The sequence below is a fragment of the Idiotropiscis lumnitzeri genome, chromosome 8 (assembly GCF_059441095.1).
Source record: "Idiotropiscis lumnitzeri isolate Australia: NSW breed Sydney's pygmy pipehorse chromosome 8, RoL_Ilum_1.0, whole genome shotgun sequence".
NCBI lineage: Eukaryota > Metazoa > Chordata > Actinopteri > Syngnathiformes > Syngnathidae > Idiotropiscis > Idiotropiscis lumnitzeri.
Genome location: NC_142398.1, coordinates 1,495,359 through 1,515,000, shown reverse-complemented (window position 1 = coordinate 1,515,000; position 19,642 = coordinate 1,495,359). Strand labels below are relative to the sequence as shown.

At 44.6% G+C, this 19,642-nt stretch overlaps 1 protein-coding gene across 7 annotated transcripts in view; it reads left to right on the top strand.

Moving 5' to 3' along the window:
* The window catches only part of LOC148331475 (palmitoyltransferase ZDHHC5-A-like), a 97,408-nt gene that overhangs the window by 35,941 nt on the left and 41,825 nt on the right, over positions 1-19,642 (top strand). For 6 of the 7 annotated variants that reach the window (XM_088301836.1, XM_088301834.1, XM_088301837.1 and 3 more), the window contains one exon: positions 14,879-15,051. The exons of the other annotated variant lie outside the window; for it this stretch is intronic. In XM_088301836.1, the coding sequence (XP_088157962.1) occupies positions 14,879-15,051 (173 nt within the window). The remainder of the gene's footprint in view (positions 1-14,878; positions 15,052-19,642) is intronic. 7 annotated transcript variants of the gene reach the window in all.

Genomic DNA, 19,642 nt, shown 5'->3' with positions numbered 1-19,642 from the left:
GACCTGCCTCCGGTGGTGCAAGCTCATGGCTTCCCTGACCTTCCTTCGGCGGCTGCCTGCACGGTTTCTGTGGCCATCCTCCGGTAGGGCAAGCCCTGCGGCTGCCATCTGACTATACTCTGGCAGTGCAAGCTTGCCGTCGCCATCTGACTCTCCTCCGGCAGCGCACGCCCTACAGCCTCCTTCCGACCTTGCCCCAGCATTGCAAGCCCTACGGCCGCCCACTCACTCTGCTCCTTTGGCACAAGTCCAGCAGCCGCCCTCCAAATATCTTCTGGAGTCACAAGCCCTGCAGCAGCACTCTGACTCTGCTCTGGTGACACTAGCACAGCAGCTTTCCTCTAACCTTGCTCTGGCGGCGCAATCCCTGCGGCCGCCCTTACTTCTCGTCTGGTCTCCAGTACGGCCACCCCTTGTCTGTCCTCCAGGATGGCCACCTAACAGGCTCCGTCAAGAACCTCTCATCTGGCTTCCAGATTGCCCATCAGACTGGACGCGCCAAGACCCTCTCTTCTGGCCTGCGGGTACCCTACTGAACTAGACCTTCCAAATCCCTCTCTTCTGGACTTTGGGACACCCACCGGACTTGTCCTGCCAAGATCCTCTACTCTGGCCTTCCCTGATCGGTCAATAGTTTGGGTTTTGATTTAGAATTTAGTTTTCCTTGTGTTCTGTTGTATGTGTCTCTCTCACTATATCATCATGTCACGCTGTGCTAGTTTACCGATCCTATATGTTACCCAATTAGTAGTTTCACGACTATAAGGCACCCTTTAAAGTCCCAAATTGACTGGATGGATGTGTGGACCAAGGGCCTTAGATCTATGCACGTGTTCCTCACTTGAGCAACCCATCTCCAGCTTGGGGCATTTCCCAATGCATGTTAGCACCCCTATTGGCAAAGTCTGAAACTACAAAGCAGTGCAGGATTGTCTGAGAGAAATACATTGTGTAAAGCATTCCTGTTGGTGATGGTTTGAGACCACAGTCAGTTGACAACAGAGCAGTATGTACATGTGGGAGAAAGCTGGATAAAAGGGCTGCTGTCCATGATGTCGAAGACTGTCCATTATTAATGTTATTGCAAGCAAGAAACATCAGAGGTAACTTGCAGCCTCTGGTAAAAAAAACAAAACAAAAAAACCCCAAAACAAAACAAAAAAAAATGCTGCCCAAAGCACACAACTCACATCTCTCTAACCAGCCTTCTGATTGGCAGAGGCTGAAGGACTACTAGAATGCTTTGCATCACTTGTTTTGTGTTAATTTTATTTCTTTTCGAGATATGAATGGCATGGGAGATACGCGTTTTGTGTTCATTTATTTCTTTGTGCCTTGTTTTGGTTGTTTCATTGTTTTCTATTCTGCTGTTTACTTGATGTTTGGTGATAGTTTTGGTTTTAATTAAAAACCTTGACTGTAAGGAGTGCGGTGTCAAGTGAAATTGCTCCCCGGACATTGTATGATCACATATTGTTAATGGCATCGTGTCTGACCCAATGCTGGTGGAGGTGACTCAAAAGCTACACTCGCACTTGTGGCACTTCTTAAGGCATGTGACTATTTCTCTATTTTGCTTTTGCATTGTTGCCTTTCTTGAAACATATGTTAGCACTCCTGCTAACTATTCTTTTAGCACATGTTTAGACCTATTTGCATACAATAATACAGTGCGCCCTTTGGATGTGCTTAATACAGAAAAAGTGCATGCAACTGAAACTGCGACCATTAATACGGTGCACCCTATAGTTGTGAAAATGCACTAGCTCTTGCAAACCCTTTGTGACTTGTCCTGTTCCGCATTGTCTCATCTGTTTATATTTAGTTCTTCACTTTCTTTCGGTCTTTTTCACACCAAACTGCTGTTGTTTTGCTGTCTTAAATTGTAGTCAAGCAGGTGTCGTCCACCTTGGCTCGTTTACCCAATCCCTTGTGTTACCCAATCATAAGCTTTGTGTTATGTTTAGTTGTTCCTTGTTGTCACTGTCCGTTTGTATTTAGTTTCTTGTTTTCTTACAGTCTTTGTTGGCTTATTGTCTTTGTCAACTCATAGACTTGGATTGTAAAAGACAATTGATTCTCTGAGAGAAATTAGAAATTAGAAATTAGAAATCCCTTTATTGTCATTGTACTCAAGTGTGCAACGAGATTAGAGGGCTCCCCTCTCCAGTGCAATACAACAATAATACAGACAAATATATAAATTAGATAAATAAATAAGAGAGTGCAAAGGAATTCAGTACTGAATAGGGTATATAAAAACACATCACAATGCTGTTCTGCAAGGTAAGGGTGTTCTCGTGTGTGTGTGAGAGTTCAGAATGGAGACGGCTCTCGGAAAGAAACTGTTTCTCAGTCTATTGGTCCTCGATTTGATGCATCTGTAGCGCCTGCCAGAGGGCAACAGGTCGAACAGGTGTGAGTTTGGGTGGGTATTGTCTTTGACGATGTTGAGAGCCCTTCTGAGGCACCGGGCGGTGTAGATGTCCGACAGTGAGGGGAGAGGGCAGCCAATAATCCTTTGCGCTGTTTTGACTGTCCTCTGGAGCCTCACTCTTGCCGTGGACCATCACATATCGATTAAACATCAGTACAATGTACAGGACCACTTCCCCTGATGTGGTGTCTTTGATGCCAGACTTTCTGGCAACACTGCCACAGAAAGTATATAATAATGATAATGATATGATCTAAGATGGAAAGTGCTTTGTTACAGCTCCTGCTGTTGTGAAATGTGCTATATAAATATAATTGTATTGTATTGTATTGTTGTTTGCTGACTTAATCCAAGTCAAGATGGTTTCCTAGTGTTTGTTTAATTACTTTAATTCTTCTTGTTGAGGACTTGTTTATTTAGTGTTTTGGATTTTGTCATGCCTTTTTTTTCCTTTAGTTTCTGGGCTGGTGGTTCCGCTTGAGGGGGTAGTACTGTTGTGACGTAACTTAATTTATCAGTTGCGGCGCAGTTGCTATGGTTTTTTTCTGCTCCGTTCATTATTATGTCTTACAGGCTTGATGCTTTAGGCTTGATGCTTTAGAGCACAGGTGTCAACAACAGGACATCATTTGCAATGTTACATCATATTCACAGTGTTAACTACAGCTCGCTTCCTCACACTGCTGTCCCTGGGTCAGCCGCAACGTGTTTCCTTTTTAGATGCTTGTTTAGGTGCTGTTATGAAAGGGAGTTATTTGGTGAAATGCGCCCAATTTCGGACTCTGTTGCCAACGCTAACATGGGCTAGCCATGAAACTCCACTCCCCACAATGCTTCTGCTTTGTATCATGGACGACCCGGATTATCACTAATGCGCATGTTTGTTGCAGACAAGGCAGTATGTGTATGCATTTGTTTTGCAGCAGAGACACAAGAGAGCGGCTCTGGTTATCTGGTCTTACGACGATCCCTTTTTTTTTTTTTTTGTAAATGGCCGATAAGGTGCATTTGATTTGGTGTATTATTGTTGTTTGTTTGCGTGTGTGGATGGGAGGTTGTGATCCTGCAGTGCCACCTTGTGGCATTTCCGCGTTCGTTTTGGGGGGGTTATTTCTTCTTCTTTTTTTTTGTTATTTAACTTCCGGGTTGCGACTCCACGAGATGTGTGCTTATATGTTTTCAGAGGAGCACTCTAGTGATGGGCATAACAGTTATTTTAAGTAAACTGAATCATTAGAATCAGTTCATCAAAAAGATTCGTTCAAAAGAATCGTTCACCGAATCCTTTTGTGAATGGGAAGTGACGACACAAATCGTTCACTCACCGACTCCTTCCTCAATTATCTTTTTCTTTCTCTATCTAATTTGCCCCCTATGCGTTGGCATTGATGTCCTATAATCACGGCAGGCAAATAGTCGTATTCTTGTTAGGTGATAATGCACCGGACTTCCCAACAGACAAAACAAAACAAAAAACACAGAATGAAACACTCCAAAATAAGTTGTGATGTAAAATTTAAAACCAGCATCATTATAATCATGATTATAATAATGGTGATTAAATACTAACAGCAATAATAATCGCAGTAGACACTATTCCTACATATATAAACATTTGTTATTTTAGAGGACATCACCACACGGCCGTCACGCGCCCGGCGTGTTCTTTTTTTCATGCGTTATGAAGTGCTGGCTGTCAAATGAAGCGGATGACTGCATTTTGATGACTGCACCACTTAATACTTGCAGTAGACAGAGAGGATAATATTTAAGTGCACAGATGTGCTATTTAAAATGTATTGAAATAAATGTTTTCAAATGACGACGTCCCCTAGAACAACGTCATCTTCCAGCTGCTGCAGACCGGGCCACCTCATCACGATCTGTGAGGGACTGTAAGTTTGTCATTCGCTCTTATTTGTTTTCATGTGCTTGCCGCTTGCTCCCGGTGTTATGAATGTGTATTGTAGCATGGCGGACCCAGGAAAACGGACAGAGGCAGAAATCAAACTAAATAGAAATTTATTTAACAAAGGGAGCACGTCAGACGTGATTAAGAAAAAAACACGAAAAAAAAACACACTAAACGAAACAAACCGCGGTACTAAGGTGAATGGGTGGAAACGAGGAGCTAGCCGCCAAAAACAAGACTAACCAAAACGGAGACAAACAAAGCGAATACTCTAAGACAAAAAATAAAAACTCAGCCACCTGGGAACACTAAATACACTACAAATGACAACTAACCAACACAGGATTATAGGACTACATCAAATGACTAGAGCCAGGTAAGACCTATGTGGACACTATCGACGCAAAACAGGAAAACTCGCGATGCAAACTGGGAGATGGCAATTGGACACAATATTCCGCCGACTAGCTCCTCTGTCTCCAGCGCTTAAGAAGCCAACTCACGATGATGACCATCAGGTGTGCGCTGGAGACTCCACCCATTCCAAAGACTGAAAGAAAAAAAACCAAACAGATCAAGCTCATAAGACGACTTGAACGGCAACATACCTGTGGCTGAACAGACGAGGGAGTTGTGGGCGTACTCAACCCAAGGGAGGTGGGAAGACCAGGAGGAAGGGTGACAATGGCAGATCAGCCCCCAGGTCCTGGTTTGCCCGCTCGGTTTGACCATTGGACTGGGGATGAAAGCCGGAGGACAAGCTCGCAGACGCCCCCAAGGCCTTGCAGAAGGCCCTCCAGACCAGGAAAGTAAACTGCGGTCCCCTGTCCAAGACCATGTCGCTGGGGATGCCTTGGAGACGGAAAACGTCCTTAACCAACAGGTCAGCAGTCTCCGGGCGGTGGGCAACTTGGGAAGGGCGATGAAGTGGACCATCTTCGAAAACCTGTCCAACACCGTGAGAACGACAGTGTTGCCACAGGACAGGGGAAGACCAGTGACAAAATCCAGAGCGATGTGTGACCATGGGCGGGAGGGAACAGGCAGTGGATGCAGAAACCCCGCCGGAGGGCGATGCGACGGCTTGTTGCGGGCACATACGGAGCAGGCTGCGACCAACTCTGTTACGTCCTTATTAAGTCCAGGCCACCAGAACCTCTGGGAGACAAGGAATTGTGTTCTGGTGACACCTGGGTGGCAAGCCACCTTAGAGTCATGTCCCCACTTGAGTACCTCAGGACGTAGGCCGATAGGAACAAACAGCTTGCCTTCGGGACATCCTTCCGGAACTGGCGTCTCCCTTGCAGCGTTTGTTACTCTCCGCTCCACCTCCCACCGAAGGGCCCCAACAACTCTGGCCGCAGGCACGATGGGTTCCGGTACCCGATCCTTTGTGCCAGGGCTGTGGATCCTGGACAGGGCGTCGGGTTTAATATTCTGCGAGCCTGGTCGGTAGGAAATGGTGAAGTCGAAATGGGTGAGAAACAGGGCCCAACGTGCCTGCCGGGAATTCAGTCTTTTGCAGAGCGAATATAAGAAAGGTTCGTATGGTCTGTGAAGACCTGGAATGGGGTCTTAGCAACCTCCAGCCAGTGCCTCCATTCCTGCAGTGCGAGAACGATGGCCAGAAGCCCCCTATTACCAACATCATAGTTACTTTCCGCTGGACTGAGGCGACGCGAGTAGAAGGCACAGGGGTGCAGCTTCTGGTCGACTGGGGATCGCTGGGAAAGGACCGCCCCCACTCTTGAATCCGATGCGTCAACCTCAACAAAAAAATGGGAAATCGGGATTAGGCTGAGTAAGTACTGGAGATTCTGTAAACAATTGCTTCAATGTTTTAAAGGCAGATTCAACATATCGGGTCCACACAAAAGGTACATTTGTGGATGTTAGCCTTGTCAGAGGTTTCGCCTTGCAGCTGTAATTGCGTATGAAGCGCCTATAAAAATTGTCAAATCCAAGAAACCTCTGCAAGTGCTTTCTTGATGTTGGAGAGGCCGCTCGACCACAGCCTGTATCTTGGCAGGATCAGCTTTAAGGTGGCCCTTCTCCACAATGAACCCCAGAAATTGCACGGAAGCAGAGTGGAATTCACACTTCTCTGCTTTGACAAATAGTCTGTTCTCCAAGAGCCTTTGGAGAACGAGTCGGACGTGCTGGACATGCTCCAGAAGGTCTCTGGAGAAAATCAAAATATCGTCTAGATAAACAAAACAAAACTTATTTACCATGTCACGCAGAACATCATTGATTAAACACTGGAAGACTGCGGGTGCATTGGTGAGTCCAAATGGCATGACAAGGTATTCAAACTGACCTAAAGTTGTATTAAACGCTGTCTTCCACTCGTCTCTCTCCCTTATTCGAACCAAATGGTACGCATTACGCAGATCAAGCTAGGAAAAAACGGTTGCAGATTGTAAAGAAGTAAATGCCGAGTCCATTCATGGAAGAGGGTACCTATTCTTAACTGTAATCTCATTAAGACCCCGATAGTCGATGCAGGGACGAAGGGTCTTGTCCTTTTTATCAGTAAAAAAGAAACCCACCCCAACTGGCGATGAAGAAGGCTGAATGAGGCCCGCAGCGAGCGAAGAGGAGATGTAATCCTGGAGCGTCCCTTGTTCAGGTTTGGTTAAATGATAAAGTCTAGAATTAGGCAAAGTAGAATTAGGCACAAGATCAATGGCAGTCATAAGGCCGGTGCGGAGGAACGGACTGAGCCTTATCCTAACTGAATACTGAACGTAGATCATGATATTGTGGTGGTACTTTTGACAGATCAATCTCCTCCAAAACATTTTTGACGACTGACTGAGCAAAATAATTTGCCCCCATTAAACAATGGGAATGACAAAACGGACTCCAATTTTCTATCCAAGGTTTTTTCCAATCAATGTGGGGATTATCTCATTTAAGCCAAGTAAAACCCAAAACAATTGGAGCTGACTTCGAAGGCATAACAAAAAAACGAATAGATTCCTGATCGTTACTGAGCAAAACTAACAAAAGTGTCTCAGTCTTGTGGGTCACTACGGCCAGGAGACGCCCGTCAAGGTCAGCCACTTCCTGAGGAACATCAAGTTTGGTTATAGGACACTTAAGAAACTGAACCACGGAATCATCCAGAAAATTTCCGTCTGCACCAGAGTCAATAAGAACAGTAGCTTTGACAGTAAGACCACCGAAAGAAACGACACCATTCAGTTCAAGTCTCTTTGGGTTATCGTCCAAAACAGTTTATTTAAGTGTTTTTCTTCCTTGGAGTACTCACACGAACCAGCAGGAGGACTGGCGTTGACAGACGACTGCCCAGATGGTGTACCAGAAGGTCTATAGGTGTTCTGACTGCCGCTGGGACTGCTGGAAACCCGATTAGGCCTTGCCGGACAATTCGCCACGTGGTGTCCCTGAAAACCGCAGTACAGGCACATACGAAGCCGCATCCGTCTTTAACATTTGGCTGGTGAAAGGTGATCACCTCCAAGTTGCATTGGTTCCCCTCCTGGTGTGGATGCAGCTTCTGTGAAATGAATGTCGTCCGGATTCATCACAGGGCCAGGTGCGTTCAGTGATGAACGGAGATGACATGGACCACCAAGTTCTTCTCCGCGCTCCCTCACTTGTTCGCGTAGCCGATTATCCAACCGGAATGCCAGCCCAATAAGTTCCTCCAATCCTGAAGTTTCATTCCGCGCCGCCAACTTATCTTTAACTCGGGGGCTGAGGCCCCGTCGAAAAATACTGCAAAGTGCTTTTTCATCAAAACCACTCTCCGCAGCCAAACTTCAGAAGGAAATCGAAAAATCAGCGACAGTTTGAGTCTAAGACAGTCTAAGAGTCTGCTTCCTGCTTCCTTGTCCTTAACAGGGTGATCAAAAACATTCTTCATTCTGAGAGGAAGTGAGGAACGTAACTGCGGATTGTTGTTGCTAGTTGCCATGGCCCAGTCAGCAGCCTTGTTTGACAGTAGACTGACAATATAAGCCACTCTCGATCTGTCATTGGAATAGGTACAAGGCTGCTGATCAAACACTGGTGAAGGAATCATCTACAACCACCGGGTTCGCCACTATAGCGGTTAGGGTGTGGGATGTTAGGTTCCCGAACGGGTGAAGGGCTGTCTACCGGTGTAGTGGGGGCCCTGGCTGGAATAAGGGGAGTGGTCTTAGGTGCAGACAACTGTGCGCATGTCTGCTCAAACTGAAAACCGAAGTTACCGATGGTGGTTGTAAGGGCATTAACAGCCACCCTAAGTTCCTGTAACGTGCTTTCATGTTGCCCCACCAATACTCCTTGGTTAGACAAAGCCCTACGTAGTTGATCCGCCTCAGCAGGGTCCATGCTATTGGCCAGAATAGTCTGCTATGAATGTGTATTGTAGCACGCGGACCCAAGAAACGGACAGAGGCAGAAATGAAACTAAATAGAAATTTATTTAACAAAGGGAGCACGTCAGACGTGATTAAGAAAAAACACAAATAAAAACACATTAAACGAAACAAACTGCGGTACGCCAAATAAACTAAGGTGAATGGGTGGAAACGAGGAGCTAGCCGCCAAAAACAGGACTAACCAAAACTGAGAAAAACAAAGAGAATACTCTAAGACAAAAAATAAAAACTCAGCCACCTGGGAACACTAAACACACTACAAATGACAACTAATCAACACTAGGTTATAGGACTACATCAAATTACTAGAGCCAGGTAAGACTTATGTGGACACTATTGACGCAAAACAGGAAAACTCGCAATGCAAACTGGGAGATGGGAACTGGACACAATATTCCGGCGACTAGCTCCTCTGTCTCCAGCGCTTAAGAAGCCAACTAACGATGATGAACATCAGGTGTGCACTGGAGACTCCACCCATTCCAAAGACTGAAAGTAAAAAAACAAACAGATCTTAAAACAAGCTTGATCACAACACCCGGTACTTGGATGGACTTCGCATTAGCCATTAGCTTGCAAAAACGGATGCCAATGAAAGCTTCTCCCCACGAGCACGAAATGAGTGCTGTCATTCACAACAAAACAGCGTTCGCTGACTGAACTAATGTACTGCATAGATTTCTCCTTCGCGTGAACCAGAAACGGCAGCGACACGTTCACTCACTGAATCGTTGGCGAACGGGAAATGATGTCACGGATTGCTTCGTGAACGCCAATAGCGTGGCAGTATGTTCAGTAAATCACGTTTACATCTGACATTGACTGCTGGTTGGGTGTTCAGAAAGATTAACAAAAAAAAAAAAAAAGAACAAATCACTTCCTGAATTGATTCATTCACTCACGTTCACTGAAAAGATTTGTTCGATTTGAACGAATCGTTTGCGAACAACGCAACACTAGCGCGCTCAGAATATCGATGTCTGTCCCAGGCGAAGGCAAGATAACTGATTGTGGCAACCGTTTACTAGTGCCTTCGGAAAGCAGATTGAATTACGGTAATGCATAGAATATTAAATATATTAAAAATGTGGATTATTCGTCGGATGGCATATTGGGATGGTGTAATTTGATTCATTTTGTATTTCCTTATTCCTACTGTTAGTTTGTGTTTTTCTGTTCTATAGTTTTCATGGTGCAGTATGCTGGACATGCTAGTTCAGTGATAAAAGATTCGCGACACCCGTTTGAAACTCTGCGTCATTATTTGAAATCCAAGGCGCCGCTACAACATCGATGCATATTTTAAGGAGTTTAAATCAATATATCGATTTTCTTTTAATCTTTTCTTCCCTTGAAAAAGCCGTCTGCAAATATTGGCAAGTTGGATCATTATTTTGGCTAATGTTTCAAGGGCCATAATTGGCTAATTTGGCAATAGAATTGTCATGATCCGCGTCGGGCATGACAGGCCTTTGTTATTGTTTTCGTACGCATGCGGTTTTTGTTATTGTTTGTTGTTATTTTCTTCCCTCCTTCCTGCCATGTGCCTTTCTGTTATTGTTTTGGTCACGTTCCTTTTCCCTTGCCTCTTGTGTTTGTTTTGCTGAGTGGGGCGTTTCCCCCCTCAGCACTCCCTCCTCACCAGCCACGCACCTGTTCCCCGTTACCCTCATCACGCACCTGTTCCCCATCTGCTCCCCTGATTACACGGACTATTTAAGCCTCCCAGACCAACCACTCAGTGTCGGGTCATTGCCGCAACTACGGACTGCCACGACCACGCTTTGTTCACGTTCATGTTCATGCTCATGCTCTTGTTCCCCTCCTCGTTCCCGTTTATCTCGAGCAGTGTTGTTCCTCGCCCTCCTTTTCTATTAGTCACGTTTGGTACCTTTGTTGTTTCTGCTCCCGTCCCAGTTGTCTCCCCTTGTGGAACCCCGTTAATAAACTCCCTTGACGTCATCCATTTCCCTGCCTCCTCGCCTTTTGGGTCCACCTTCCTCCTCGCCGAAAGGCGACCCTGACAAGAATGTTGCAAAAACTCACAAACTTTATACTTTGACATCATGAACAGTCTTATGAGCAAATGTGTGGTAGGTCTTTGATCCATTGTGTATTATGCATTATTTGTATTATTCGCCATTCTGACCACGCCCTGTGTTGAAAATTCACAATATTGGGCATAAAGCATGATCAGCAACTTGAGCAGGGGTCTCAAATTCCAGTCCTCTGGTGCCAATTTCCAGCACGTTTTCCAAATGTTCCTGCTGTATCACACCTGATCCAAATAATCAGCTCATTAGCAAAGCTCTGCAAGAGCCTGATAACAATGCTGATCAATTTAATCTGGTGTATTGCCGCAGGGAGAAATGGAAACCATGCATAAAAGCGGCCCTCAAGGACTGGAGTTTGAGACCCCCTTGAGGCTTTTCTGACAAGTTGGATCCATTCAACATGCTCGGCACAGTACATTTAAGTATAAAAATATGCATTACTTGTCTGTACACTATGTATAACAGAATGTTGTCATACACATGTACAGGCCGTGACTAGTCACTGATGGTGTAGTGGTACACTTGCCCGAGTTGTGTGCGGGCAGCGTGGGTTCGGTTCCCACTCAGTGACGGCGTCTATGTCTACCCTGTGACTGGCTGGCAACAGTTCAGGGCCGCCGCGCTGGATCATCACGTTGTCGTCGTGCGGTGGCAGAGTACCCATACGGGGAAACCAAGAATGATCCAAAAACCCGGCGTCCGAACCGAAACTCTGTTTCGCTCCCGGACCCACACATCTATGAATAGAGGTGTAGCCATACGAAACTTACTTTACAGGCCGTGACTATATGTATAGCAATAGTAATATGTGAAGTTTGGGATTTTTTTTGGAGCATGTACCGGGAAGTTATTAAATGGTCTTTCACTTATATAATGCCTTTCCACCTATTAAGGCGGTTCACACTCCTGTCACATCTGAAGACATACAATCAAGAGCAACTGGGGGTTCAGTATCTTGCTCAAGGACACTCTGACATGGTCACAATGGCCGGGGGATTGATTCCACATCTCGTTTGGGAAACATCCCACTCTACCAATGAGTCATGCCACCCCATTAACTAATTTGCTGCCATTGATGGACATGAAAGCCAAAAAGTACATTTATTTTACCTGGGCTGGCACTGAATGATTTAAGAAGCTCCTCTTGGGTGTAGCAGTGGGTCAAGCACATTAACTTTAATAGTGCTTATTCACACAATGCTGGGGAAGGATGTCAGTCGTCACAACACTCCATACAGTCACGGATTTAAATCAAAACCAAAACTATCACCCAACATCATGAACAGCATACTTCCAAACTATGAAACACCCAAAACAAGGAACAAATAAATACAACTAAAACAAAACATGTATCTCTCATGTCATTCATATCCTAAAAAGAAATAAAATGAACACAAAATATGTATTTCTCATGCCAAGTGTTGCAAAGCATTCTGGGAGTGCTTCAGCCTCAGCCAATCAGAAGGTTGGTTAGAGAGATGTTGCGAGTGGTGTGCTTTGGGCCGTGTTTTTTTATTCATTTTCTGCTGTATAAATGTTAATCTAACCTTTGTTGTTTCTTGCTTGCAATAACATTAATGGTAAGACAGACTACAACATTATGGACACCAGTCCTTTTATCCAGCGTTCTCTTGCACGTATGTACTTGTCTGTTGTCAACTGACTGTGGTCTCAAACCGTCACCAACAAGAGTGCTCACACAATGTATTTCTCTCAGTCATTTCTGTATGGCAGCCTTAAACTTTACTGATACGGTTGATTACATACACTGTGAAATGCTCCCAGTTGGTCATGCGGAGTGCTCAAGAAAGGTCCACGTGTATACAGTGAACCCTCGGTTATCGCGGTTAATGGGGGGTCTCGGTAGACCACCCGCGAAAACTGAAAATCCGCGAAGTAGCGGCGCACCTTCAAAAATGCTTAAAAAAAAAAAAAAAAATATATATATATATATATATATATATATATATATACGGGGAGAGAGAGAGAGAGTGAAATTCATGTTATAACCAAAAAAATAAATATTATTAAAACTATTTTTTTTTTATTCCCCAGCCATTATTTTTGTATTTATTCAATTACTTCTTTTTGTATTTATTTAATTACTTCGACTTTTACCTGCTGGTACGCTGTCCGGTGTGCCCTGTGAATGTTATGATCCTCCAGCAGAGCTGGAGGATTGAGCAGGACTCTCCAAACGCAGAAACGAGAAAAAAGGTGGTGATACAAAGATATTTATTATAATCACAATATTGTCAGTATCCAATTACAATCTAGGACTATGAGGGTCTATCGGCTATAATATATATAATACCAATCTAGCGGCGGAAAGAACGTAAAGCGCTGGTGGAACACTCGCACCAGGAAAAGGGAATAACTATAGAACGAAAAACGCTTGCAAAAGGCAAGGAATGACTAACAAAGATTGCTTACCACGGAAGGATAAGAGGAGACCAATCATCGACAGAAAAAGAGAACAGAAAACGAGCCGAGCTGTAGCTGATAACGAAATGAAAGAAAAACGCAACAACAAGAAACACTTGAACCAGATAACGATCGAAGTACGGGAGCATGAGCAAGTAGGATAACAATCCGACGCCAGCTAGTCAGTGTATTTGGATTATATAGTGAGTGTAATCAGTGAGTGAATGGGAATCCGGTGCGGGGCTTGTGGGCGCGTCTCGCAGCAGCATGGCGCGAGACGATCGCTGGAGGAACGCCCACACAGCTGAAAAAACAAAAACACACGCGGCATGACAGGCACGGATCATGACAGTGAAATGAAAGGTGGCATTCTTCATTTATTTATTTATTCATTCATAACTGACAGCCTCGCGCTCCGCTCGTGTCCGGGCGGAAGATGTGCTCCTCTTCGGCTTAATTGTCACGCACGCCGGACCTGCTCCCCTGGAGCTTCCATTCGGTTAAACTTAGGGGCCGCTTGACACCGCCCGTGCCCGGGGAAGGTGCTCCTCTTCGGCTTAACTGTGACGCGAGCATGCCCTCCTCCTCCGGAGCTTCCATTCGGTTAAACTTAGGGGCCGCTTGACACCGCCCGTGCCCGGGCGGGAGGTGCTCCTCTTCGGCTTAACTGCCACGCACGCCGGCCGGCCTCCTCCGGAGCTCTGGTACGGTCCGAACCGCGCGAAACGTTGCCCCAAATCGTGCCCGGGGGAACGTGCTCTTCTTCGTCCACTCTCCTCTTCGCCCACGCTCTTCTTCGGCGCACGCCGGCCGTCTAACCGCTCCAGCGCCCCGTCGTGCCGCTCGGCGAAACTACAATGCCCCCGAATATTTTTTAGACCCGCGAAGCACTGAACCCGCGAAAGGTGAACCGCGAAGTAGCGAGGGTTCACTGTATATCAACTGGAACTCCGCCCATACACAAGGTGCCCCACATTATAGGGCTCCCTGTCCATTTCTGACAAATACAACTTACAAATATCAACACTCTTACCAGGTGCAGAATTTGTTTAGTTTTTGTACAAATGTCATTTGTAAGCAGAACTATTCTAATAATCCATCCATCCATCTTCTGTACCGCTTCTCCTCACTGGGGTCGCGGGGGATGCTGGAGCCTATCCCAGCTATCTTTGTGCAGTAGGCGGGAGACACCCTGAACTGGTTTCCAGCCAATTGCAGGGCACACGGATACGAACAACCATTCACGCTCACACTCATACCTTGGGGCAATTTAGAGTGTTCAATCGACCTGCCATGCATGTTTTTTGGAATGTGGGAGGAAGCTAGAGTACCCGGAGGAAACCCACGCAGGCACGGGGAGAACATGCAAACTCCGCACAGGAAGGCAGGAGCCGGGATTGCTCTTTCTCACTGTGAGGCCATCGTGCTAACCAGTCGGGCCACCGTTATAATAATAATGATAATAGAACAAAACCAAAAATAATAAGAATTCCTACAAAAACAATATGGACCTTGCAGCCCTTATTTCTCTGGCTCTAATTATTAAATAAAACATGATAGAGTTCTGAAGTATCTATATATGCACATTTTTTACATATTTAGTTCCATGGTGTCTAAGGCTTGATCTCAGAGATAATTTTCTTTGCTTCTACAGGACTTTGACCACCACTGTCCATGGGTCAATAACTGCATCGGCAGAAGGAATTACAGATACTTCTTCCTGTTCCTCCTTTCACTGACTGCACACATCTTGGCCGTGTTCATCTTTGGGTTGCTATTCATCCTCTATCATCACGAGTACATTGATCGCCTGCATGCGATTGTCACGTATCCTTGAATGAATGGTCTTTCCTTTTAGTGTTCTTGCTTGTTAAATTTAAAATGAAAATTACAATTTTAATGAACAAATATGTTTGTCAAGGTTCAATCAATTTTGCACCCAATGTCATAATATAGTCCTGACACAGGGTATTGGATTGATCGAAACTGGACAGCTCTGGTTGTGTTTGAAGATGTTTGGTTGCTCATCCGAGCAGGCTTTATTAGTTGATGCACATATTGTAGTGTAGCTAGGACAGCACGTCTGAATTCTGGTGTTGAAACACAATTTTTCCTTTCTCCTAGGTTCGAGGCATGCTCCAAACCATGAATGGCATCACTGTGAGAATAAAAATGAGTCAACTTTAAACCAATCTGATCGGCTGTTATGCATATTTTGTGATCGGTTGTGTAGCGATTATCGTAATTTTTAAAAAATAATTAACAGTGGCTGAAGTGTACCACCTGCAGTACACTTAGTCGTCACTAGGGGGACCACAATGTTTTTTCTTCATTCAATTTAAAACTAAAACGCCTGGATTTTCTTACTCCCCCTCCCATGACTGAAGGGCAACCAAATGGCTGTGAGGTTTTGAATTAACAAATCAACAGCCTAGAATTAGCCACCTTCCTTTTGTAAATGCAGCCATTACCTGCCAGATTAGCGGTCCTCACTGCTCAGACACACTGTCCCCCGCTAGCTCCCTACAACTTTATTATTGAATGGAAATTCATGAGGTTCTTTCCACTGAAAGATACATTGATCAACAGGGGACTCTTTGCAATGTTAGTTCCCTTTCCCCAGTAATAGCTGATTACAGAGAAGAGAGTGTTTGCCACATTTGCGGAACAATGGTGAAGAATGGTGAAAAAACTGGTCCGACAACTTCGCTTTATACTTTTCAGCCATATCGCCCACCCCTACTCTTTTATATTGCATTTCCTCTGACGGTCGGGCTGAATGATTTTAGGAAAACATTGTATTGCGATTTTTCTGACAGATATTGTGATTTTTATTGATTTTCAGAAATCAGAAATCCCTTTATTGTCATTGTACTCAAGTATGCAACGAGATTAGAGAGCTCCCCTCTCCAGTGCAATACAACAATAATTCAGATAAATATATAAATTAGATAAATAAGAGAATAGTTAGTGCAATGGAAAATAATACTGGATAGGATATCGAAAAACACATCACGTTGCTGTTCTGCAAGGTAAGGGTGGTCGTGTGTGTGTGTGAGAGTTTAGAATGGAGATGGCTCTTGGAAAGAAACTGTTTCTCAGTCTATTAGTCCTTGATTTGATGCACCTGTAGCGCCTGCCAGTGGGCATCAGGTCAAACAGGTGTGAGTTTGGGTGGGTATTGTCTTTGACGATATTGAGAGCCCTGCTGAGGCACCGGGCGGTGTAGATGTCTGACAGTGAGGGGAGAGGGCAGCCAATAATCCTTTGCGCTGTTTTGACCGTCCTCTGGAGCCTCACTCTGTCCGCCTCAGTGCAGTCGCTGTACCAGGTGGAGACACAGTACGTCAGCAGGCTCTCGATGGATGAGTGGTCGAAGGCCAGCAGCATCTTCCTGTCCAGGTTCAATTTCCTGAGGACTCTCAGGAAGTGCAGATGCTGGTGGACCTTCTTTACCCCTGCTGTGGTGTTGTGTGTCCAAGAAAGGTCATCGGAGATCTGCACTCCCAGGAACTTGAACGTGTGGACCCTCTCTACACACACGCCGTCGATGCAGAGGGGGGGTGGCACCGTCTTGGTCCTCCTGAAGTCGATGACGATCTCCTTTGTTTTTGCAGTGTTAAGGTGCAGTCTGTTGTCCTCGCACCAAGCCGTCAGTCTCTGGACCTCCTCTCTGTAGGCTGTCTCGTCACCTTCCGAGATCAGACCGACCACTGTCGTGTCGTCAGCAAACTTGACGATGGTGTTGTTACCGTGGGCCGGGCTGCAGTCGTAGGTGTAGAGGGCGTATAGGAGAGGGCTCAGCACGCATCCTTGGGGGGAACCGGTGCTCAGCGTACGGGTGGAGGACGTGTAGGGGCCGAGCAACACAGTCTGGCGTCTGTTGGTTAGAAAGTCTTTAATCCAGATGCGTGTGAGGGCAGGGAGGTCGAGAATGTCCAGTTTGGCAACACACTTCAATAAACAAAATACAGTACATTAATACTGCATATCAAATATTTCACATTGTTTTCTGGCTACACTCGCATACATTTATGTCAAAATGTAAATAAATAAAATACAAATGATCACAACATAAAGTAAGTATTTAAGTTGTTTAGAGCGTGTCTATTATCATATAAAACATGCATTCTGAATTAGGACAAATCATACAACATAGGTAAGCTAACACAATTAGCCGAATTAGCAAACTAAAGTCAGCTAGCATACGATGCTAACAAATGCTAATGTCGTAAATGACTCATTTTAAACATGGATGTAGCAACATCTGCCTTCGCAAACCCATGTAACTTAGCTTGTTAGCACTGCAGATTGCGAAAGTAGGCATTTAATTAGGAATGGTCACTTACAGCGTTACACGGGACAAGACGACATTGGGTGTTATTCTTCGGCGTTGAACACTGACGTCATCTAAAAATCGACTTGATGCACATTTCACCACTCGAGGGTGCTAAACTCAACATAACTATGCAAATATAACATTGGACCAATTAAACTATTCCACAGTCCAATTAAGCTACAACATTCCGTAAGCATGTACAGAGTTGCACTGTATTAATACTACTCTACTCCAGTCCGGTGTGGGAAATGGCCATCAACACCCCCAAAATACTGGATTCTGCAGAGTGCTTTTTTCCAGCTGCAAGCTGTTGTGAAAGTGCTGTATCAATAAAGTTTGTATTGTATTGTATTGTAAGAGAAAACAAAAAATCTGTCAGGGACATTAGTAAAATTCAAGCACCAAGCATAAGCGAGAAAGCGGGACAATCTTGTATAAAACTTGTTCTCAGATTAAGAATTGACCAAGGAGCCACAAACCTATGAAATGGTATTTAACAACTCCACCCAAAAAATACCTAAAGTCAGACAAACCCAAAATATATGAGCGTGATTGGCTGGGCAACCATTACAATGCTGATATTCTGCTATATCTTGGGCAGCCTATCTTTCGTCCAATGTGTCCTGTGAATGATCTTACACTGAATGAGTCTCGCACAAAGCGAAGACGAGTGCACTGACAAAATGATTGAGAATACTTCTGTTCATGCTCAGTGAACAGCACGCAAGAGTATACACCAGGGTCACACTTTTTCAGCATGCGAGCTACTTATAAAATGACCAAGGCTGATCTACCTACTATAAAAACGCAAATGTATTTATATATATACATATAAATATATATATATAGAGAGAGAGAGAGAGGGAGAGATTTTTTTTGTTCAATGTATGTAGACTGAAAAATGACTGTTGTCCTGACAACTGGCTTTTTAATTCCTTCACCTTTCTCTTCCTCAGCTCGCTTTTCAGCGGAAAGTCTGTATCAATCATATTTTCCATGAACAGTTCGATAATGCCGCTCCACATTTCCCTTCTTTGGTATTGCAATGGTCGACTGGCAAATGAGGCAAACGCACTTCGAAAATGTCATCGTGAAAAACAACTCCTCCTCCCATTCCGTATTAAAGTGATATGTTTTTGTCTTCTTACTTGGTCCAGCACCCCTACTCATGTTTATACCCCCCTTGAGTTCAAGAGAATAAAACTAGGGCTTAAAATTGGAGGTAACCAACTCGCTAACTTGTTAGTTGTGCTGCACTTAGCACTGTTGTTTGCGCATGCGTGGTGACCTATGTGTCACAAAAAAAAAAATCAGGTGTCATCTGACTGGGTGCCCTGTATCAATCACATGACGGATAATGATAGGCTGACGTCTATTTTTTAATGTCATGCGATCTACCCATACTACCTTTGCGATCGACTGGTCGATTGCGATTGACGTAATGGTATACACAGTAAATAAACAACTTATTTTAATAGAGCGTTCCATCCTTTTTTTCTTTTTTTTTAAATTTTTATTATTCTTAGTTTTTTTTTTTTTTTAATATAAAGCTGTTTGGTTGGTGATTGACACCAAAAATTGTGATTGTGTATAGCAGGCATCACCGAATGGCGGATGGTTCGGACCGGACCCATGGCCAATCTATGATGAATTTTTTTCAGGGCGCATTCGCAAACGTTGGCGCTGCAATTCTAGTAAATACGGAAAAGGCGTCACTGATTTGAGCCAATCAAATCTTTTGTTTACGATCCACTGCCAATTGCGCAGCAGACCGGTAGAGAGTGCTGCTGACAGTATGCCTTGCTAAAAAGTTAGCGAGGTCGATGCGTCTTGTTTTAAATGAATGGACGGAGAAATATAGTTTCGTTCTGGCTGCAGCCAATTCAAAACCAGTGTGCATCATATGCTCCGAAACCGTCGCAACATTGCGAAGCGCCACTACGAAACAAAGCACCGCCCTTTTGTGCAAAGTTATCCGCTGACGTTTGAGATGAGTGCATGGAAAAACATCGAACTTCGAGTGCAGTACAACAGATTTTTACATTTTCGTTTACATCCCAGCGGCATGCAAACGAATAT